General features: G+C 40.9%; 1 protein-coding gene across 8 annotated transcripts in view; it reads right to left on the reverse strand.

Annotated features, from left to right (window-relative positions):
- Positions 1–22,632, reverse strand: part of ARID1B (AT-rich interaction domain 1B) — a 378,713-nt gene that overhangs the window by 16,752 nt on the left and 339,329 nt on the right. For 5 of the 8 annotated variants that reach the window (XM_074368091.1, XM_074368089.1, XM_074368090.1 and 2 more), the window contains 6 exons: positions 16,647–16,756; positions 15,781–15,939; positions 9,896–10,105; positions 6,655–6,859; positions 959–1,097; positions 493–665 (listed from right to left, as the gene is read on the reverse strand). In XM_074368091.1, the coding sequence (XP_074224192.1) occupies positions 493–665; positions 959–1,097; positions 6,655–6,859; positions 9,896–10,105; positions 15,781–15,939; positions 16,647–16,756 (996 nt within the window). The remainder of the gene's footprint in view (positions 1–492; positions 666–958; positions 1,098–6,654; positions 6,860–9,895; positions 10,106–15,780; positions 15,940–16,646; positions 16,757–22,632) is intronic. The other 3 variants (XM_074368093.1, XM_074368095.1, XM_074368096.1) reach the window with 1 other exon arrangement.

Consider the following 22,632-nt stretch of genomic DNA (forward strand, 5'->3'; position numbering starts at 1 on the left):
CCACAGTGTCCCCACCCAACATCATGTCCTTTTTTCCTTTTTGTTTCCTTTCTTCCATCAACCACAATCTTTAATCATATGTAAGTGGTTTAACTTATTTTTCGTTTGTTTGTAGACGGTCAACTCCATGAGGGACTGTCAGATATACCGACATACTACCCAGCCCCCAGCCCCCTGCTCAGCTCACGCCATGTGACAACAATGACACCGACGGGAGGCAGGACTGAGAGCACATTCGCTTAGGATATGGTCACTTTCTACGGGCTGTATTTATGTGCATTAACTCAATCCTCGTGACCCATTCATTACTATCCCAATTCCTAGATGAGGAAACTGAGGCACAGAGATGCTAAGTACTTTCTCCAAGGCCAGAGATTTAGTAGGCTGGCAAGCTGAGACCCAAGTACGTCTTGAAAGGATCAGTGACTCATGGGATGGCAGACAGAGGAATGCCCTCTGGACCAAGCCTGCACAGAGGCCCCGAGCATTTACCTTTTCTCATTCCTCCAAAGGGGTCCTTGTTGGGCTCATAGGGCATCCTGCCCATCACGTCTGGCATGCTCATGCCCTGCTGGTATGGGGCACTCGGGGTCATGGAGTTGCGTTTTGGGAACGATGACTCACTTGCGTCTGAGAATGGGTCGTGGACACTGACGGTGCTGCTTCTGATGAGAAGAGAGACGGGAAAGCTTAACGACAGAGCATTAATCTCCTCCAAACACTTATTTAGAAAATAAGCCGATCTTGAAACCTGTACATGCAAAAAACCCTCCAAAATAAATGTCGTGGATGTAAACAGTGGTAATCAATATTTAAAAACTCACTAGAGAACATGTCCTCTCTCTGCAAAGTCTGCTCTAGAAAATTCCAAGATGGACAAATCTGATTTTTGTACAGCTCACGGAGATTTTTTTTAAAAACATCTTTATTGTGGTATCACAGAGATCTTTGAACGTACCTTCCACCTTGCATTGGGGTCATCTGTCCATGAGGGGTGGAGGCTGGTGTGGGTGGCTTCAGGTCACCTGGAACCTCTGCCATTGAATTACTGCCAGTTGACTGGGGCGTCTGTGGACCTTGCAGGGATCCTGAGTTAGCTGATAGTAGTAGCATCATGAAAAAATGGAGGAAAACTAGAGGTTATCAAGTAAGCGCATCCTTGATAGTTATTTTTTTAAAAAAAGGAAAGAAAATAAGATACCATCTTATTTAGAAATAGTAACAATATCTATTGCTGGTAACACTATAGTAAAATTAATTGCTCTTACATTGTTTATAGTGAAAATTAGTAAAGTTTTTTTACTAAACTATTTGGCAACACACTTCATATGTGAGCCATGAAACATATACTTTTGACGGGGTATTTATCCCAAGAAAATAATCTAATATAAAGGAGGCTTTAGGCAGAAAAACGTTTATTTCAGTGTTGTTTATAATGGAGATGACCTAAAAGTCTGAGAATAAGAAAAAATGGAAAGAAAATTTTGGTGTATCAATTTGATGGACTATTGTGCTGTTTTAGAAAAAAATTAGGAAAATTAACCTGGGTCTTAGGCAATGAGAAACGTTTCAGTTGTAAAGCAATGATACAAACTACTAATATGCCTCATATCACTGCAACACCTTCTCAACGTCTGAATGTGTCTATGTTCTGTCATGAAATCGTATTTGTTATTTATATAACACAAGTCATGTTGGTTTGGAGATCTTTAATGTCATTATCAGAGTTATAAGACTTGGCCTTTAACTATAATTATATTATAATAACAGCTCAGAATTGAGCAGATCTTTTTAAAACTTAAGTGGGATTCTTGAAAAAAAAAATTTAACCCCACTTTCTAGGAAAAACATGTATTTAATGGCTCTTGCCTTATCACTGATCACAGTCCTCAGCATGTTAGGTGTTCATAGATACTGGTTTTATTCACTAACTAAACAAGTACTGAGTGAATAATGTGCTGCTCTACTGCAGGCTCTCCTACAGCCGGATGCACCCACCGACAAAAAAGACAAAATTCCTGCCCTCATACAGTTTACAGTAAATACTTTCAGAACTGTTAACAAGCAGAATTACTAGCTGCCTGTAAACCGTAACACTGCATAGACTATTATCTATAGCTCCTCAGCCATGAAGTTCCAAAGGCTCACTACAATCACCACCACCCCACATTTTACTTTAGAGGAGGCTGAGTTACACAAATCACTGGAGACCAGAGTGTGTTACAAAGGAGTGAGAAATGGAAATGAGTCTATTGCTTCTACTCAGAAGCCTCAGCTGAGCCCAGGCATCTCTAGTGAGATCAGGGCTGCTGTTCCTGGCCTGGTCAGCAACAGTGCTGATAACTGGCCAGCAAGGAGGACATTCCACAACCGTCCCTCCTGGGCGCCTAGGGCTAAGTGACTCAGGACATTCTCAGAGATGCCAGGAAGACTGATGTTAAACGCAGGTATCTTCTTAGATGTAGACACCTTAAAATAAAAACCTACCAACTCATGCTTATAAACCAAACTCCGGTGAAACCCTGGAAATGCAAATTTAAAAGCAGATATAATAAAAGAGAAAAGTAGAGTCTTTTACAAATATGTAAGGCTAACCCAACACACGTGACCACCCAGAGAGGTGGCAGGAGAAGTAACCGGCTTCTTAAATCAAGAACCAGACTGCACAGCAGCCCGTACAGCTTCCTTGGAAACATGGCTCACAAGGCTGTGATTTCAGAATGACCCTTATTTACAAGTATTCACATTTACAGCTAATTAAAAAAAAAAAAAAGGAAAAATTCTCCCCTCTTGCCAGTGTTTTTTCCTTTCCTTTCAGGAGAGAAAAAAAAATGAATGTAACCTCTTGAAGTTCCGTTAATAGAGGAGGCTGGCTCTCTAGGATATCCCTACCTTTTGCCAGAAGCTACAAATGTATACTCGAAAGTAAACAATGGAAAGGTTACTGAAGGTTAAGTACATTCACACACTTCAGACTGTACAGCCAGACTCCTAGCTGGGAAGATAATTTACACAGCATGAACCTGGTGCCCGGGTGCTGGCTGGGGTTGCGGGAAGGAGGGTGGGGAGAGGAGGAATAGCTGATATGTCCCAGGTCTACAGCGACTGGAGGTCACCCAGAGGGCACCTTTGTTTATAACCCGAGCCCCTTTCTCATTTATCTTCCACTGAGGATTCCCTAGTTGGATCCACACAGGCTCTGTGACATCACCTGTCAGCTAATAATAGAAATGCAGTCAGCCACCTGCCAGCAAAGATGGATGGGTTTTTGGTTACAGACTTACTAATTGAATGCGTGGAGCTTCCTGCCACCTCCCCCCACCCCTCCAGGCCGGTCCCTGCCCAGCCCCACCCCTACTCCAGCTTTGAGGCAGCTCTTCATTAGAACTCCACACACTTTTACAGTCTATTATAGATTATAATAAGATCCCCACAGGCACCTCAGAGACACAGCCTACCCCAGGCCTTGCTCAGGTTTCTCTGAGGAGCCTTCTTTTCCCTGACTTGTTCTCAGTCCCCCTGGAAGACACACCTGGATCTCTGGCCTGAGAAGCCACACGCCACTCAACAGTGAGGATTGGGGTGCAGCCCCCAGGGCTATGGGGCTGACAGGATTGAATTTCAGAGCCCTATCAACCACATCAAATCAAAACTGGAATACATCCATTACTTATCTATGCTGCATCTTCTTTATCCATTCATCTACTGATGTGCACTTAGGATGCTTCCATATCTTGGCAATTATAAATAATGTTGTTAATAGTGGGGTGTATGCATCTTTTTGAATTAATTCTTATTTTGTGGTTGGTTTTACTCCTTTGATAATTATGTAAGTTTAAAAAGCTAAAGCTCTAAACATTCTCAGAAACAATGAACAGTATATATATATATATATGTATATATATATATATATATGTATATATATATATGTAAATTTTAAAAATACATGCAGTATATTGTGTAATGTATTTACATGCAATATATTGTATATGTGCAGTCAAACTGTAACAACTCTACCTAATAAAACTGAGAAATGAAAAAAAGATCTAAGTAACATAAAACATTAGTTCTCTATTGAAAAAAAAAACTGGAATACAGATGGATGACTTAGAATGCTAAGTCATTAGCACTTAGGATTTAAGTTGGTTCAGAATGACCATTTGAAAAACCATCTGGAGTGCTTCTCAGGGATCTTTTTGTTTGCCTGGATATGCTGTTTAGGAATAAAAACCAGTTATGTTCTGGGAAAAAACTGACGTCAAAGAACACAAACTTTGGCTGAAAGTTAGTTTAAAAAGTTTTTGCAGTATATGAGGCCCTGACATGGCAAATGATTGGGAATAATTTGTGTTCCTTCTCTGATAGTAAAAAAGTCTCAGAGACATTTTCCTTACTGATAGTTCTGGAATCAAAGAGGTCACTGATTCACAGATGCTGGAGGAAACACCTGGCTTTTGCTCAGAGGCCTGTTACTCACTGCCCCACTGACCAGCCCGTGTGTCCGTCTCTCTTGCTGAGCAACGTGCAGAACACGTAAGCCAAGCATGCTGGCCCCTGCGCCCCGCATGGTGCCTTCCAGGCAGCGCCCTGGCCGAATGGCCAAATCCAGGAAGCCTTCCCCCTGCTTCCTGTTTCACAGGACTAGGGCTCCATTTGGACCACGGAGAAGAACGTATTATCAGAAGTGCATCTGCAATCCAAGCTCTTTTGTGTCGTTAAAGCGATAATGTTGCCTTAAAAATGGTAGTTTAAAAAAAGGGGGGAAAGAAAAGAGCCGACTGTTAAGAGAATAGGCCCTGCACTTTGTGAAGCATCTGTACCTCAGCAGGACTCCGTGTGCTGAAGCTGATGCGCACTGGGGGAGCTATTCTCCACACAGAGGTGCGGACCATTCGGCGACACGAGTTCTTTCCTGGCAAATAAAATCCACCTTTAGATCTTTGCAGACATTGCCACTTTGGTCCCTACACCCCACTGGGGTTTTATTTTGTAAAAAATAGTTTCAGAGCTGTTCACAGGCAGTTTATTTTACTCTGTGAACTGAATGTAATGTTGTGAGATTTTAAAAATTAGATTTCACAGTTTTTAAAGTACACCTTCCCATCTCTAACAGGCAAAGGCTGTGAGTCTGTAAGGGTGGGCTTAGAGAGGAGGACTTCTACTTGTGTTTAGAACCAACAGATCTATACCTAGGTATGCTCACTACAAGTGTACCTTGGGCCTAAAAAGTATTTATGGGAGATCCCTTGATTACTGGCCTTAGATATTAGCGTTGCCATCCAGATATCCACTAGAGGAAATAATTAAAGGAGAAACAACTCCTTTCTTTGGCTCAGAGATACCTTGTATGCATAAAGAGTTTACCCGTTACAAGTTACAAAGCTACTTTAAACACAGGCCGGAGTGTGATAGGGACAGGGTGTAACACTAGAGCGAGATGTCTGGTATCAAAGTCCAGCTTTTCCACACACTAGCGACATGACTGTGAGCTTGTTACTTAGATTTTATGTGCCTTAGTTTTCTCGGGGATTTTAGAACAGTGAATAACAAGGCTAATATGAAGATTAAATGATAAAGCACTTAGAAAAGTACCCGGCACACCCTAAGTGCTCAAGAAACAGTGGCAATCATCTATGATCACTTGACGGCAGAACAAGCCTGCTCTGGGGCGGGGTGGGGGCAGTGGCAGCTCTAGTCAGCCCCACCTTGTATGCAGGTGAGTAAGTTAGGGCCATCACTTGGTCCACCAGCAGGGCTTGGACGTGGCCAGAAATAGACGGCAGAAAACAGAATGACCAGATTTGAGAGAAGTTACCACCTAGAGCTAAGGATGATGCAAGTTTCTTCCCATCTCTAATATTGTATTTATCAGAATATAATGATTTAGTAATTTCAAATTTGAAACACTAACAGGTAGAACAAAGGCTAGCAGGAGAGCCGAAAGAATGGGAGGGTCTCCACCAGTCGAGTGAAGAGGTAGGGGAGAAGGCAGGTATCATTAATTAGATTTTGCTTATGAGAAGCTAGGTGAATCGCCATTATTCCTAAGTAGCATTTTCCTAAGATTCTTGACCTCTAGGTCAAAGCTAACTGGACTCTTTCTTAGAAAAAGATAGACCTTTATCATGACAGTTGGCTGAATTCCCTACAAGTGAGAACTTACAAGCTAAGTCCAAATTTTATTTTGCTAACGGTAGGAATCAGAGGGCCGCTGCCAGAGGCGGGGCTGGCGGAAGAGGGCTGTTAAGTGTGCAGGGCGGCACTGCAGGGGTGCCAGAGTATTTGCACAGGTTACTGGGGAGACTTATTTTGACATTTAGATGGGCTCTTTTAAAATGCTTGTATAAGGAATAAAGGTATACAGGTCAGAATTCCAAAGTGAACATTGACTTAAAAAAAGTAAAGCAAAAGAATGGTGCCTTCAAAGTGCTGACCAGAAATCTGGGCAACATCCCGAGTTTTACTCTCTTCCCTTAAGGACTGCCAACGGCGGGGGAGCAAGTAAACACACCAGGCAAAACCAAACGCGCCTTCATCTCTCAGATCCCCGTCTGCTCCCGGCCCACTCTACCAGGGAGTGGCCTTCTCAGCGCCGGCGGGGCTGCCTGCCGGCGGGCGCGGGCCCTGGGCGGCAGCTGCAGTGCTCCCACTTACCAGGAGATGGCGGCTGGAGCTTGGGCTGCTTCTTGGTGTCTCCCGTGCTGAAGACTTCCGGCGGGGGCTCCTCCCCTCGCTCAATCTTGCACTCAAAGGCAAACAGGTACTGAATATACTGCTTCTTCAGGGAGCTTGCTGCACTGCTCGAAGTGCCAACATTTAGGTTGGTTGCCAGCTCACGCCACTTCTTGTTTTTATTAACCTAGCAAGAAAAAATGGCAGGATCATTGGTTTGCAGCAAAGTGGCTTGTTTAAAGCCAGGAGACAAAAAAAGCACTTAATGTCTTGGTTTACTTTTTTTTTTTTTTTTCATTTGCCTCTTTTAACTAATGCTCATTACTCCGACTCAGTAGTGCACAGACAGCATTTACAGTTACAAAACCATTAAGGAACCTGCTGATAGCTACATAAAGAGCACTGCTGGTGGAGATTCTTCTGCCTGGTGCATCTTCTAATGCCTCGCAGTCTTCCAGGGTTGGAGCTGCTCAGGGCCGGAGATTTATCTCTGAGCAAATGTACCCTCTCCACTCTACCCATCCCACCTCTTATTTATTTTTTTTAAAGCACGTCTAAAAACTAATTTAAAAAGCAATAACAGAACTATTTTGCAATTTAAGTGTTTAAGCCTTAAAATGAAAAACAATGTCTCCTTCAAACAGCCCCCAAGCTCCCAGAAAGAGGCTATAATTCCAGCCCACGCCCTTCCTCTCACATGAGGCTTCCTCGTGGTGAATGAAGCCTCAACCAAATGACCCCAACTTAAAAGCCCGGCACAAGCCATCAGCCCTGTCTGAGCTGTGGAGCCACCAGGTAGCTGACCCGGCAGCACCTGTGGGACTGAGAAGGGCACAGGACTCTCCAGTGTTGCCATTTACACTTAGGCTGGAGAGAATACAACTGCAGGAAGAGAAGAGAAAAAAGGAGAGAAATCCCCAAATGCTACATAAGGATTTTAAGCATTATTTTAACTTCTGTGATTCCCACATGGGAACAGAGTTCCATGAGGTGAACACATGAAGGAAACACGAAGGCCTGCAAACAGGTGGGGAATATTTTGCCTTTAGATGTGTCCTGTTAAGTAGCATGGGTTAAGGGGCAATGACTTTTAATGAAATGTTCCATTTTTTGATTCAAACTTTCTCACAAAGCTCTTTATGTTCGTACTTAGTACTAAATGGTGCATGATAAAACCACAGAATACTCTTGGGAATGCTTAATGCCATTTTTGGTACTTAATGCCAGGCTGCAACAAGCAGGCCTGTGATTGCTTCAGAAATGGTAACCAGAGCACTGCCTGGGACATCCCGGAAAGCAAGGCTTTGAGTGGATCTCTCCGTAGCTGCAGCACCTGTCCCAGCCACACCTGATAGTCAGCAGGTAGAGCTCAAGATGGGGTGTGAGCGACAGTGCCACGAGGGGGCTCACCGCTGTGAGTCACAGCTACATTCAAGCAACTGTTTTAGCTAAGCCAGCAGTCTTGCTCACAGACCCAACTCAGGAATACACGCTGCTGAGAGTCAAAGTGAGGTGCCAGCCAATGCCTGCGCTTCTGAGATGGGCGAAACCCAACTGTTTAGCATCCTGGGGATTCTACAAAATCTGCGCCAGGGGGTCTAGGTTCAGGAGGAAGGTCAGAGGAGTCTATGCCCAGAGGGGAAGCATCAGGGGTGTCTAGGTGTAGATGGGGAAGGTCAGGGGATTTAAGTGTAGGAGAGAGGTGTGTATCCTGACCTTTCTCTTCACTGACCACCACTCACACCTGGTCTGTATCCTGTGATTTACCACCTGATTTGGCAGAGCCTTGAGACAAGCTCTAATTGCTTGTTGTAGGTCTCCGGTCCCAGGCAGGAGGAGGCACCCCATGGAGGGCTGAGAACAAAGGCCTCTCCTGCAGCCCCACAGCTGTGCAGCACTGGGACCAGGTGGGCCCTCAGTGATACCTGTGGATTAGCTGATCTGCCGCTGGATAGTGAGGCCTGCAGCACCTGGGGCCTGGAGTGGCTCCTTTCACTGATCTGGGTGGGAGCCCAGAACTGGCAGCTTTTAAATGCTCCCAGGTGATGCTCAGGAACAGCGAGGTCTGAGGCTGATGAAAGGGCGTGCGTCTTGGAATCAGACAGACTTGGCCCTACCACTGACTCTGAGAACCCCTGGGCCACAACATTACTGGACAGTTGGCCTTCTGTGTCCCTAGGTTCCTCATTTGTAAATTCAAACAACTGCGGACTGAAAGTATTCGGGGGAAAAAAAATTCCTGAAAGTTCCATAAAGCAACACTTGAATTTGTACCGGCAACTATTTACATACCATTACATTGTATTGGCTATTTTAAGTAATCTAGAGATGATTTAGAGATATAGGCGGTTGTGCGTAGGTTATATAGATAAAGGACTCGAGCTCTGTGGACTCTGGTGTCCTTGGGAGTCCCAGAACCAAGCCCCATGGATCCCAAGGGAAGGCTGGACTTTATTTTGTTACGTCTCTTCTTTAAGGCTGATGACCCTGCATTCTATGCGTGTTGAGAAAGAAGTGACAAGAAAAAGCACGGTGCCCAGCATGTAGCGGGCACTCACTCCTCAGGACCCTTTCCCCGACTCTACTTTGGGATGTGGACACAAACTAGACCCAGTGCTGAAAACAGGGCTGAGACTAGGGTGAGGAAAGCGTGGTCTCTAGGGCACAAAACTGAAGGCGCAAGTGCACAGCCCCCAGGTGCCCCTCCTGCCCACGCTAGACCCAGCCTTGTGAAAAAGGGACAGCACAGCCTCTCTCATCACCCAGGTTGCCTGAACATGGTCTTACAGGTCTGACCCATCTTTCTTGCTGAACTGCTCTGGAAAGAAGGAAACAGTGAATCTGATTTATATCTGATCCAGACAATTCAGTTACTTGCAAAACATTTCTATTTACTATGAAATTCTGACAGATTCCACAGGATTCTTGAGCTGTCAGGGACCCTAATGAAAAATCCAGCCCAAATGTCACATTTTATAGGTGAGGATTGAGGCCCATGTAAAGGACCTACTGAGGTCACTCTGCAAGTGGGCGGCAGATCTCGGTCCCTGGTCCCCAGTGCTCTGCCCCTGCAGCACACAAACACGGATCCCAGTTAAGGTGACCTTCCCAGAGGCTTAGCTTTTTCTTTGTGAGAAGAGAATTTGACCCTGTATATTCAAAGAGAGCTGCTGTATGAGCTTATCTGTAATGTCTCCTTATTCACTCGCTCATTCATTCCTACCTGTGCCAGACCTCCAATCTCTTTAACGCAGACATAGAGCCGGAACAGGTCCAAGGGCTTCTTGCCCACTGCAGGCAGGCTTGAGACCGGGGATCCTCTCTCCTCCATGAAGGTGAGGTATCGGTCGACCCATAGCTTCCTCTCGGGCTCATTCCCCAACTCGTATACCTTTGTGATCTTTTCCCCAGTGGTGGTAGATGAGCTGGACTTCTAGTGCCCAGGAGGAGCATTTGGAGATGGGGCATGGTGGGTAGAGGGAAAGGGAAGAAGGTGAGAAGAAAGTAATGAGCTACCAGATACAAGAAGAGAAGAACTTTTAAAACTACTGCTATCACACAACAATTAGGAATGAAGGCTACTAGTTCAGGCACAAAGTATACATTTGCTTAATTAAGAATTTACTTTGACTTTAAATAAAGGGCCCAAACTCCCCCTTTAATATACCTGAAAAACAAAAACAAAGGAACAAAGCCCTTTTTTACTTTATTGATATAAGCGTTGAATCCCAGAAGGCAAGATCTACTGATGCATAATGTCATTTTTAAAAACAAAAGGCTGCTAGCTCATTGAATGATCACAGTGAATTTAAAATTTCACATCACAGAGCCCCAAATCTACATGGACTCCTATGTTTCCTTGTCAAAATATGAATGGTCAGTATGTGTCTTCATTGAAACTAAATCATTTGGAGGAAGAGCAAACACGTGGTACTTGCTGACAAACACAAGGCAGGTCACACGTCACAGGACCTAGTGGTGTATGGGCTCCACGCTCATTTGACGGCTTTATAAACTTGTGGCCAGTGAAAACTCTGGCATTCATTCATGGCGACCAGCTTTCTCTACTTAAGATTTCTTGAACTTCTCTGCTAAGTTAAGGGTCTATTTAGGTAACTATTTTAATACATCTCTTAAGCAACTGTGCTTTAACCACAGACACGTGCTATTTCATACTCCCTGCTTATCTATGGATAAATATACACATTTACTTTTATGTGCCCACATGGTTTATCCTGATACTCTAATTCTGGTCTTTTATTTTTCTAACTATATTTGATACTAAAATGTCAAAATTTGCTGTCTCTGCATACCTGATGCCCACCCTCTGGATTATGTGAACTGGGAAGGTAATAATTTGTGTCCTAAGCAGCCTAACTGCTTATTTTTCCTTTCTTTTATGTCTCTGTGACAATATTTGTGTACTTGTAATATTTGCAATTGAGTGATTATTGTGCAAAATCACTTCTGAATTCTCAATGAAGATTTCCTTGGAATAAGATACTTCATTTAGTCATGTTTATTTACTAGGTTATCATTTGTAATGTACAGCCATTATTTTAAATGGGCGTTTTCTTAACTTTTTCATTATATTTAGCTTAACGTAATTTTAAACATTATTGCTCAAATGAAGAAGGGGTTAAATAACATCAATGCCGTTGAGGTTTGATGCCACCTTGTTTAGCAAAATGACCTCATAAAAGCAGGGCCCGAGAAAGGATGCCTGAGAATGAAGCTAATCCAACTGGTGAGTGGCAGATTTCCCTCCAATTAACATAATTTTCCCGACCTATTTTTGCTAAAATTTTAAGCCTTCAGCTTTAGGGTTATTGAGGCATAAAATCTTTACATCAGATATATATAAATGGGTCATACAGTTGAGGTAAATAAAAAATGTAGTGGTAGGATATAAAAACAGTGTAATCTTTTAGAATTTATGTTGATGCTGAAGCTAGAGAGAAAGTCACTTAAAAATTATTTTAGATGAGAACTTAAAGTGTGTGTACATATCCCTATATGTCTGTACACCATGCATGTACCAGAATATGGAACGTACTCCACATCCAAGTAAGTTTTTAAAATTGATTTACCATATTCTTACACTCAAGGAATATCTAACCCGGAAAAGAAACTGTTTTAACACATTTTACACCACATTCTCATACTGGGAACATTTCAGAAGCTTTGGCATCATTAATGAGGTAGTTATTAACGGGAGGTTTCTAAATCCTAGAACTGATTTTTGGGGGGGGGTACACTGAAAAAAGTGGGTCCAATCTTTTCGAAAAAATGAAAATTTGAAATAAGAACCAGAAGAAAAAAGCATTATCACCTAAAATCAATTAAAACAACCACCACCATGAATCTCTCCCTTGCATTTCATTTGTGAAAAATTGAGAGGTAAAAGTTTGAGATTCAATTTAAGGATAAGAAATACAAAAGCAATCATTTCAATTTACAATCACTCTGAGTGACTCTATCAACATCCTGAATCCAAGATCCAACTGCCACTTCTGGCCTGGTCCTCTCTGAACCCAGACTGGGGAAGGGTTCCGGGAGAGCAGTTAATCACCACCCAAGCAATGAGACTCTGAAGTGTTTGTCTCTATTAGAAAGGAGTGGATTCTCGTAACCTGAAATGGGCCTAAAGGAATCATTTACTTAGTCTGACTATCCGTATTTTAACTTTTCTTACCTTTCTTTGTTAAATGAACTAAAGTTTAATTAATTTCCACATGTCTCAATTTGTTCTTGTAGAATTACAAAACCTTAATGAAGATAATAGTTTTTAATAGAACTGTTTTATTTTTCATACTTTTTTGATCTTCAAAAACACATTTTTTAAGGTGCCAAAAGGTAGGAAAATGCCTCTGTAGGAAAAGACAGTGGCCGGGCCTCAGTTTATGAGTGAGGTCCTAGGAAAGGCCTCCCCGGACGCCGGCTTCCTGGCCTGAGTGATCATCACAGGCTTTGTTTGTCCTTGGTGGCACCTGGTCTCACAGTGCACAGAGATGGACGTTTCGTGTGGATTAGCTGTCTGCCCTCCGCTCTCCTGATGAAACCTTAAGTTCCACAAGGCAGGTCTGTGCTTTTTTGAATCACCGACAGTGATCACATACTGAAAGTACTCAGTACATATTTGTCTTTGAGCAAACACTCAAATGAACGAAAAAGGTTTGAAAAGTCTGGCACCATCCAAGTAAGAATTAACAGCTGATTAAAATATCCTATAAACAGGTTTTCAGCGAGCGAGGTGCAAAGTGAATGTGGACACAATCTAGCAAGACTGAAGGCTGAGAAGGGATGGGTGGGCATGTAACATCTCCACCCCCAGCCTTGAGGGCTGCTCAGTAGCTAGCCCATGCCCAAAGCTAGTATTTGGGTGTCCGAACAGAGAGAAAGGACGTTAAAAGGAACAAAAGCCTTAGGAAATAAAGACTATATACTTGATCACTGATCAGACTCAACATATACTTCTTTTATTCATAGACATTAGCTATGATGTGACCTTTGGATAAATGTCATTTACATTCTACCCACTGACAATGGGCAAAAAAAACTAGGGCTGCAGAGAGACAGTTAACTTTTCCAGGCCAGTAGGACCATCTTGTATTGCTTCAGTGTTGTAAAAACAGTACCCCACTGCATGAAACTGTCGTGGAGGTAAGCAAAAGAAATGGAGATTACTGAAAAATTACAGCAAGACATTATTATGGTGCCACAAATGCACAAATGTTTTCCTTGCATATAACTTAATTAAGTCTATAAGCACACTTTTCCTCAAGTCTTTGAGGCAGATTTACATTTCAGCAGTCTTTACCATATGCCTGGTAATATGTGTATACGCATGTGTATGTACAAATGTTTATTTTTATTTTAGAATGTTTTGTAACAAAACAATGTTGGTCCACGGCACACTGTCAAAGCATACAACATCTTTGTTTTTAGTCCATTTCAGGCCTACTATTAGACAGGCTTTATTAGGGATACTGTTAGGAGCAATTTTAAGTACAAGTTAAAGTTACATCTCAGAAAGAGAAGTTAAATACTCCTCAAATATATATATATGCAGTGATTTGATAGCAGAGATAATCTGAAGTCCTTCATAATAATCTCCTTTAGTTCCCTTCTTGAAATAGCATCTCATTCAAGGGAGGGGCTGTTTTCTCAATACAAAGCAATCCTCTACTACCTTCTACCACCTTGAATCACATCTCCTTTTGTTCAGCTGGAGCCAGAAGTTTGTTTGTAAATTTTTATACATGATGGTTATGGTAAGGAAGAGATAATGTATGTGGAAATACTTAGAAAAAAAGAGAAAAGTTATATGCAATTTCAAGTATAATTATGTTACAGCTGGAAAATGAAATCAACAACTCCGTTTTCTTTTTTCTCATATTTAAGTAGAAAGTAGGGTTTTGATAATAGTTGCCTACAGGACTCATTGGTTAGGCATAATGTGACTAGTAACTTAAAATATAATAAATACCTCAGTCACTCTTTTTATAGTTTGGGAATTTTAAAAATATAATATGGCCTATTAGAAGTCTTTGTTACTAACAAATTATTATTCTTAATTATTATCTTAAGGTCTTAAAATTTATTTTCAACCTCTGAAATTCTTCCCTCCTAGCCAATAAATAAATCTTTTTTGAAAAGTTACAACTGAGGTTCTACCTGTTAACTCGGGGGTATTACTGATTCAAAAATGCTTTTCCTATGATTAAAATAAAACAAAAACCCAGAGTAGATTATGGGGAAAAACCCCCCACAATGTTGGCTGCCTTCTGAGACTCAAAGCAAATAACACAAAGACATCAAAATTAAGGAGCTTCACTCTCCTTTCCGATTAGTTCTGCTTAACGGCACTAGAAGCATTTTTCATTGCATCTCAGTTGTTCAAAAAGTGAAACATACGTCTACTGAGAAGGTAACGGGCGAATATTGCCCTTTCTTCCTCTGAAAAGGAAAATGCTGGTTATACGAGAGCTCCACATGAATTTTACAAACATTTACTGGAACCACCATGTCTTCAGACCTTCAGCTCTGTCTGTTTAAACCAGCGAATGGATAATTAATAGCAGCTTCCTTTTGGGGTTTTGACTAGATTGCCAGATTTTGCAGTCAGAGTCTTCTTCCCTCCAACTTGCTTTTCCTGGGCTGTGCTCTTCAATACACAGTCTTACAAAAATTAGCGTATTAATTAAGCCTTCTTGGCAAGTAATTGCATGTTAAGTTTTTCTTTTTTTTAAAGATCTTTTGATTCCCTATACGAATATAAAATAAAGGTTACTACAGTGCCATTCTTCTTCTTTTTTAATGGCACAGAATTAATTTCTTTAGTAGGAAAAAAAAAAAAGCCCTAGCTCTACAGACAGAATATTAAGGCTAGAAAAATTCCCTTACATGTACATTACCACTTTTGTTTTTTGTATATCATAAGGAAATCAACACTTAATTTCAAGATTATCAGCAGGCTTGTGCAGGATATAATTTTTCTATCTCAGCTGATTCTAACGTAGCCACATATTAATTTAAAAGTAGCATTCAAAATATTCACATGCACTAACATTTATTTCTACAACTTTTCTGTTAATTTCTGACAAGAAGATTGAAACCAAGCAGGCTGATAATATGCTAAACCATGTCCAATGTAATATTTACATTTTCAAGATTTGAAATAAGATGTTTCAGATACAACAGCCCATGAAAGATTTAGGCCAAAGGCCAAACTTGTCATTTACTCCACGGCTGCTATTAGTCCCCATGTAAATGGAGAAGTTAACTCATTTGAAAGATCTTCTATAAGTGCACAATGGATTAGACATTTAAACAAAAATCACTGTGTGAAGGAGTTTGGACCCAGAAACACAATCGCATGCTTTGTATACAGACGCTTCTTTATATCAGCGGTTTCATTACCAGAAAGCAACTTATATGATGCATATAAACTTTACTCATTTTGTTACTAGTATAATTATAAAGAAAAACCTTTCACGGATAAATTATGAAGAAAAGGTCTTATAAAACAAATAAGCAAGCATTAAAGTAGAATTAATTATCAAAAAACCCCAAAAAACAAAAAAACAAAAAACCAGAGCCACTTACAGGGCTTGATGGAGTCTTTGGCCAGCCTGGGCTGCTAATGCTATCACTCTCATCTCCATGAAATGAGGAGATGCTAGCAGAGCTGGGGGACATTGGGGAAGGGACTGGCAGGTTGCCGGGGGTTGGGGGCTGAGAAATACCCTGAGAGCTGTAGCTATCCTGTGGTAGAGGAATAAAAAAAAAAAAAATGACAAAGGTAGGGCAAACTTTATTTAAAATAACAAAAAGCACATCCAGTTTAACAGACTAATTTTTATATATAATAGATATATATAAAGACATGTACAAACAAACACACAAACACACACACATATAAAGGTATTAAAACAACATTCTTAATTAGTATAACTTGGTAAGTTTGCTGGATGCTGGATACGGCCACTAAGTCACCATGCTTACTTCAAGCTTACATGGAATGCTAAGCATGGGTTACCACTTATGAAAGAAAGAAAGGAAAAAAAAAAAAAAAGCTGTTCACCTTATTTATCAAATAAGGCAGGAAAGCAAAATAGTAAGTATGTTGCTGTTGCTGGGCGGCCAAAACAGGAAGCTATAAACTGAAGGCAGAGAAAATGGCTGCAAGTATCAAAACCAGGCAAGATCCCTTCCTTCTCCCCACCCCCAAAGCATTTCGCTGAGTGGGTCCTGTCCCTCCGCCCCTCTCCCCCAGCCACGAGTTAAATGCCTTTAAGAACTAGTAACTTTCAGATCCACACCATGAAGGGGGTGGGGGAAGAAGACTGCAAACATGTCGCACACGATGGAAGCATGCAGAGAAGAAACCAAATGCAAAAAAGGGAGGAGAGAGCCACATGGCAGCTTCAGCGAGGCAGGCCCCACACCGCGTGCAGAGGAGAGAGGAGTACCTTCGACTTGCTCTCCGGCTGGGCAGTGCCTTCTTCTTTACCGTCTGCTTTGAGAGGCAGGGGCAGTTTGGATTCACCAGGAGACATCATATCTGCAAGACCCATAGATGCTAATCGAAAACAGGAGAAAGAGTTTAGGATTATACGTGTGATTCGCCAGGCTGTGCTCCTGCTAACACAAGCTACTGAGTGATGCACAGGGCACCTGAATTTCCCTCCAACGAAGAAAAGAAAAAAGGAAAAAGAAATTGTAACTCAGAGAATACGAATTTCTGAAATCTAAGTAGGGTGACATTCTGGCAATCCTTTTTTATCTTGGGTTGGGGGCGGGTGGGAAGCGATCATTTACTCAAGACTTAAACCACTGAAAGTCAACTTTTATCAATCTCATTATTTTAAATTATTACAGCTTTAATAGGGTAGGTAACAAGTGGAAATATGCCCGATATCTAAACTGTTCATTAGGTGCTGAAAGTAAATGCTGGATTATTTTTATTGTTGACTAGAAGATTTAGTGCTTCCCTAACTTTCTAAATTCACACAATCCATAGTCTATAAAATAATTTGCCATCTTCTATTGTTTCATTCAAAAATTGTTAACTATTACTTATGGCCTAGGCTGCAATAATGGAAGACAGCTGTAACAGACAACTTTAAAAACAATCATCAGAAGTAATTTTTGAAGGAAAGGATTTCTAATTATTTTGCAATGGGGCTGGTTTCCTTTCATTTTGGTGCAGTGTGGACACACATCAGTCCTCAGCAGCAGCTCAAATGCCCAGGTCAGGCACCCACAGCAGCTCAAGAGGCAACCACAGCTCCCAAGCAAACCTCATTTTCTATCTCCAGACTCAAATTCAATTTAGTTCATCTAGGCTTTAGAATGAAAAGTTCACCAAAGAATAACTGATTTATATACATTTACTACAATTATTAACAGAGATTTTCAAGTTAAAAATATGGGTTTAGATTTCTTTTTAAAGGAAGAACAAGGCTACAGTAGGGAATCAGTGTCGATATCCAGGGAGTAACAGCTGAATTTCTGCAGAACCCCACTGTGCAAGCCATCTGCACAGCACTGGGCTGTGAGCACCACACCAAACAGCTGTGTGAGGAGGCAGAGTGAGGAGAGGTGGAGGGAAGAAAGGGAGAGGGGAGAGAATTACGAGCCTTATAAATGAGTGAAAACCAGGAAACATTCCTATTGCAAAATAAAGTAAACCTGAGGTTTTATGAACAGGACCCACTTTACATTCTGCAAATGGAAGTGCTGGCCCAAGCAAGGCAGCGCACATGTAGCGTAACGTGCCAGGAAAAAAAAACAGCTTTAAAAAAAGGCTCCACAGATTGCCCACTACAAAATGATTATTGCATATATTCGTGTATTACTATGTTTTAGAAAATAATTAGTTTTAATTACTGCAGTGAGAGAGTGAGCAGGGCTCTGGCGAATTAGCTGGCAAGCTTTGTGGTGCTAATTTGCTAATATCGTTAGCATCACTGCAGGTTGAGACCAGAGGTCCTGCCAAAAAAGCCTACCCCGCCACGTGCCCATGAGTTTACATCAGCACACTCAATGATGCACTTTGAAATGCCTGTATTTTCCATGGGCACATTGGCTCGTTTTTCAAAGCCCATTTGCAGCCCAGTCAGCCCTTGAAGTCATCACCACACACACAAATCATAATTGGGATGTTTTTCTTTTTTTTTTCAAATTACTTTCAATACTTAGACTTTAAGAACTGGAACAAAAAGCTTTTTCAAGTGATGCAGCTGCAGAGAAAAATCTATTGGGATCAGCTAAAAATGCTGTTATTTTTGTGAATGTGTGAAACCTCAAAAAAGCAGCTGAGAGATATTACACCAAGAAGACAGCCTCGTGCAAAGTAGTGGATTGCTTTCGTGCAGTTTTACCTCTCAGGTCTAGCAAGATATGAATTAGTAAATCTGTACATTAAGAAACATCCTTTTTAGATGAACAGAAGGGAAAAATAGCAGGATGAGTGTGGAAATAGGGGCTTCTTTATGAAAGCCCACATGTCCTCGCTAGTTATTCACAGGGACGGTTCAAAGGAACGACAGCCACACAATTCCTGAGAAAGGGGCAAAGTCATGGACACACGTCTTCTGTTAAGTCGTGCGCCTCCTACGGTTATAACATAGTTTGTCAGTGTTTACAATACATTATGCCTGAGTATTATTTTTGAGAAATAGGAAACAGTAATTTCTTAGTAATTCCTTCATGCATTAAATGTGTCCTTGTACACAAAAGCGATTTTTAAGCATAAAGAACTTGGTCAATATTGTATGATGATAATTAACAATAATTTACAGTGATTTAAAAATCACACTTAGATGATTATAAGTATACACATGTTGGCTTGAAATTCCTCAAACTTATTCATTTTCTATTATATATTAAAAAATGGACATCTGGGTATGTAAACGTAAGTACTTCTAAAGTTACACTGCTTTCTTATTTTGAGAGATAAATAAGGATAGAATATAGAGTAACATTTTTATTTAACAGTCCTGCCTACAGAGTAAGTTTTATTTTACTAACTGGATCATAAGGTCTTTCCTTACTGTGGCTTCTACTATCCCTTTTGTTGAAATGCTTATTTTTGACTTCTTACCAGAGTTCTCAATGAATCACTGCAAAGAGCCACAGGCCTCCCAAGGCACTACCTTTCCCTCCTTTCCCAGAAAAGAAAGACCACCACTACTGTGAGGATGTGTTAAATCAAGGCGCTGCTCTTTCTCCTGGTGACGTCAGTAATCCAGTACGTAAAGTTCAGACGTAAAAAGGGGCAGTAAAGAATCTGTGACTGCAGAAAGTGCTATGTGAGCACTGTAAATACATTTCAAGTACTAGCCTCTGGCTTCACCATTGGAATTTAAGAGCTAGAATGATTTCTTAAAGTAAGTGTGGGTCAAGGTCCTAAGGCAGCTATTCCACCCTGGATTTAATGTATTCAAAAAGAACGTAAAGAACATATGGTGTGAGTAAAACTGAACTTAAACATCACTCTTACTCTCCCAGCTTCCTTAGCTCAGTCTCCCTGCAAGGCTGCAAAATCACTCCCAGAAGACGGTAAAATAGGACCAGAAACCCACAAATAGTTCTTTTCTTTTCATGGTAAATAATATACTATACTCTGTAAAATATTCTACTCCTTGGTTTTGAAAACACAAAAGGGTCTATCTATTTATCTATATCTGTAGATATTCATGACTGTATTTATATATGGCAATATATAAAGAATACTAACGCATACAAAGGATATGAGAAAAGCTCAGGACAAACACTTGTCTCTGGCTGGATCAAGAATCCCCTGAAACTTCCCTGTGCTACCTACCTCTGAGGTGGCAGCGCCTGGCCACGGCGGCACAGGGCTGCTCATTTACAATCTGTAGGTTACTTGGATGGAAATGCCCTGCACTTTGTACAGTGACTTCTGGTGAGACAAACTTAGAAACACAGATGGTAGATAAATTTCCTGGAATTCTGATGTCTTCTTTAAGGAGATGGTTTACACTCAGATAATTCTATGACTAATGAATATTGTAAAATAAAACACAAATAAGTACAATGTAACTAACAACACAAGTATTATATAAGGGAATATTTAACAAAGTTGTACATAATTTATAATTTTGCCCATGGTAAAACACGATTCTAATCTTTTAATTCAAATAATTTTTTAAAAAGTCTCCTTTGGAGGGGAGCAGTCCCCACTGCTTACCACCCTACTCCCTTGCACTGACGTGAAGGAAGGGTTGGCACAGTCACACGCGCACTGACTCCATTTAAATAGTTACTTGCTCACTGAGGCTTGTGACAATTTGTCACTACACAGGAGGGCTTTTTTTGGTCCTACACACTGTCTACAGCACAACTGTTTGAACCCAGCAAAGAGGATACTGGAACGCCAGTTGCATAAGCTGCTAAGTGAGGTTCATAAAACCCCACTGCTAGCTCTGGCCATCATTTGTACTGTCTGCACTTTCTCCAAAAGTGTCCTTTGTTGGAGAAAATGCTTTGCTGTTTTCACTGGTAATATATCTCCATGGGCCCAACCCAAGCAGACTGATGTGATGATGATCTGAGCCACTTCTGGCCCGTCTCTAGGAAAGGCAGGTGTAGACCTTCAGACCACAACTCTCATCAGGAGCTACGCTGTAACATTCTGGGTTCCTTTGTCATTCTTATTTTCCTCCGAGACTATAACCCAGTTATAGCAGATTCACATGTACCTATCAATGGATACACAGTAAATGCTAAATCGTCAATATTTCTTAGATGTGCTGGATGATTACTTTCTATTAGGTAGCATTTGACTTAATAAAGCTGGAATAAAATCATACAAATGTGGAGAGGAAAATTTGATAAATGTTTAAATGATTAAAAATTCAATATTTCAAAATGCACAATGCAATAAAAAATATACTACTAGCCTGTACAAAAAGACTGTGAGGATAAATGGCCTTTCATTGAACAGACTTCCTCTGTATGAAATAACAAATAGCTGAATTATCTGAATAATAATAATAAAAAGAAATCCTCTCTGTGAATCTCCATTAAATTGGTTGTTCCTTAGGAATACATAAATCTTCTTAGGCAAGGCATCTATTTGTTGGTTATTTTTGTGGCTCTGGGGTCCAAAGGAAAAAAGGGAAAAATGAGTATTGCTAATAGTGGGTGAAAATTTATTGTGTAGTTTCAAAGCTCTGAAGTAATCTTATTTCAGCAAGCCAGACAAAACACATCATGTCATAACCCAAATACCCCATTACCTGGGACAGTGCTGGGAAGGGAAGGGGAAGCTTCCAGCTAACAGACTGTTCGAGAGCTTGCCACTTTTCATCTCAAATGTGAAAGCATCCACCTCGCTGGGATCAATGACTGCCTGCTCAACGTCAGGAAGGGCTATTTCATTTTTTTATTTATTTAAAATGCTTCATTTTCACCGGCAGTTTTTATTTTTAACTCTTCTGCAAACTTTTTTAAGAGGGAATGGCACTATTAAATTAGACCCTAGAAACCAATAATGTAGAAGCTCAGATAGGATGCAGGCCTAGCCTCTAGCTGTCTGTCCTTCCTGACAAAGAAACTACTGCTTCTGGGGTGGCTTTTCAAAGACGGAGAGGTCAGGGAGGTGGTAAAAGGCAGAGGAAATGAAAAAAGGGAGTAAGAAGGTGCCTGGCCTCTAACTGCACGTTTTTCCAACGCGTCGTAAAGCACAAACAGCTGGCTACGCAAAGCTCTGTATTAACTAAAAGGAGGGAATCCTACCCAAAATGTCGGTGCTAGAAAAAGTTAACAGGTCAGGTGAACTACATCAGCACGTTCTCATTTAAAGAGCAGCACTCATCACCGCGAGGTGGTTAGAGGGCTGGTAAGGAGGTGGGTCAGGACTCTAAGAATGTGGAATATGTGCAGTTTTAGACATTCTTTTTATTTCCACAAACGGACAGAATACTCTTATGGCACCAGTCAGACGGGATTTGGTAAGAATGCAATTGTTGAGATCATAAAATGTGCTGAAAAAAATTAAGCATTGTGAAAAATTTAAAACAATCCATTACAAAATATGTAATTTCTCAGTAGAGACCAATCTGCAAATAGCACTGAAAGAACAACTAGGTTCATATATCCATTTAAAGGTGAGTTTCCCTTTAAATGGAAAAAAAAAAAAACTATTTCAAACACACCCTTGTTTTGCCTTTCAATCATTTCCTCTGAAATATGAATCTTTTTATTAAATTTTTTTTTCTTTTTAATTGATATTTGGGGGATTGAACACAGGACCCTGTGCATGCTAAGTATTCATTCTACCACTGAGCTATACCCACCCTCTTGAAATGTGAATTTTGTATGTTTATCTCCACCACTACCAAATGGAGTAGACTTTGTTATGGGGTCTTCCAATACCCCGAATAGTGCCCAAAGATAAAAAGAGCTCGGTGTATATACTTAGCGAGC

Source organism: Camelus bactrianus, chromosome 8 (genome assembly GCF_048773025.1).
Source record: "Camelus bactrianus isolate YW-2024 breed Bactrian camel chromosome 8, ASM4877302v1, whole genome shotgun sequence".
Classification (NCBI taxonomy): Eukaryota; Metazoa; Chordata; class Mammalia; order Artiodactyla; family Camelidae; genus Camelus; species Camelus bactrianus.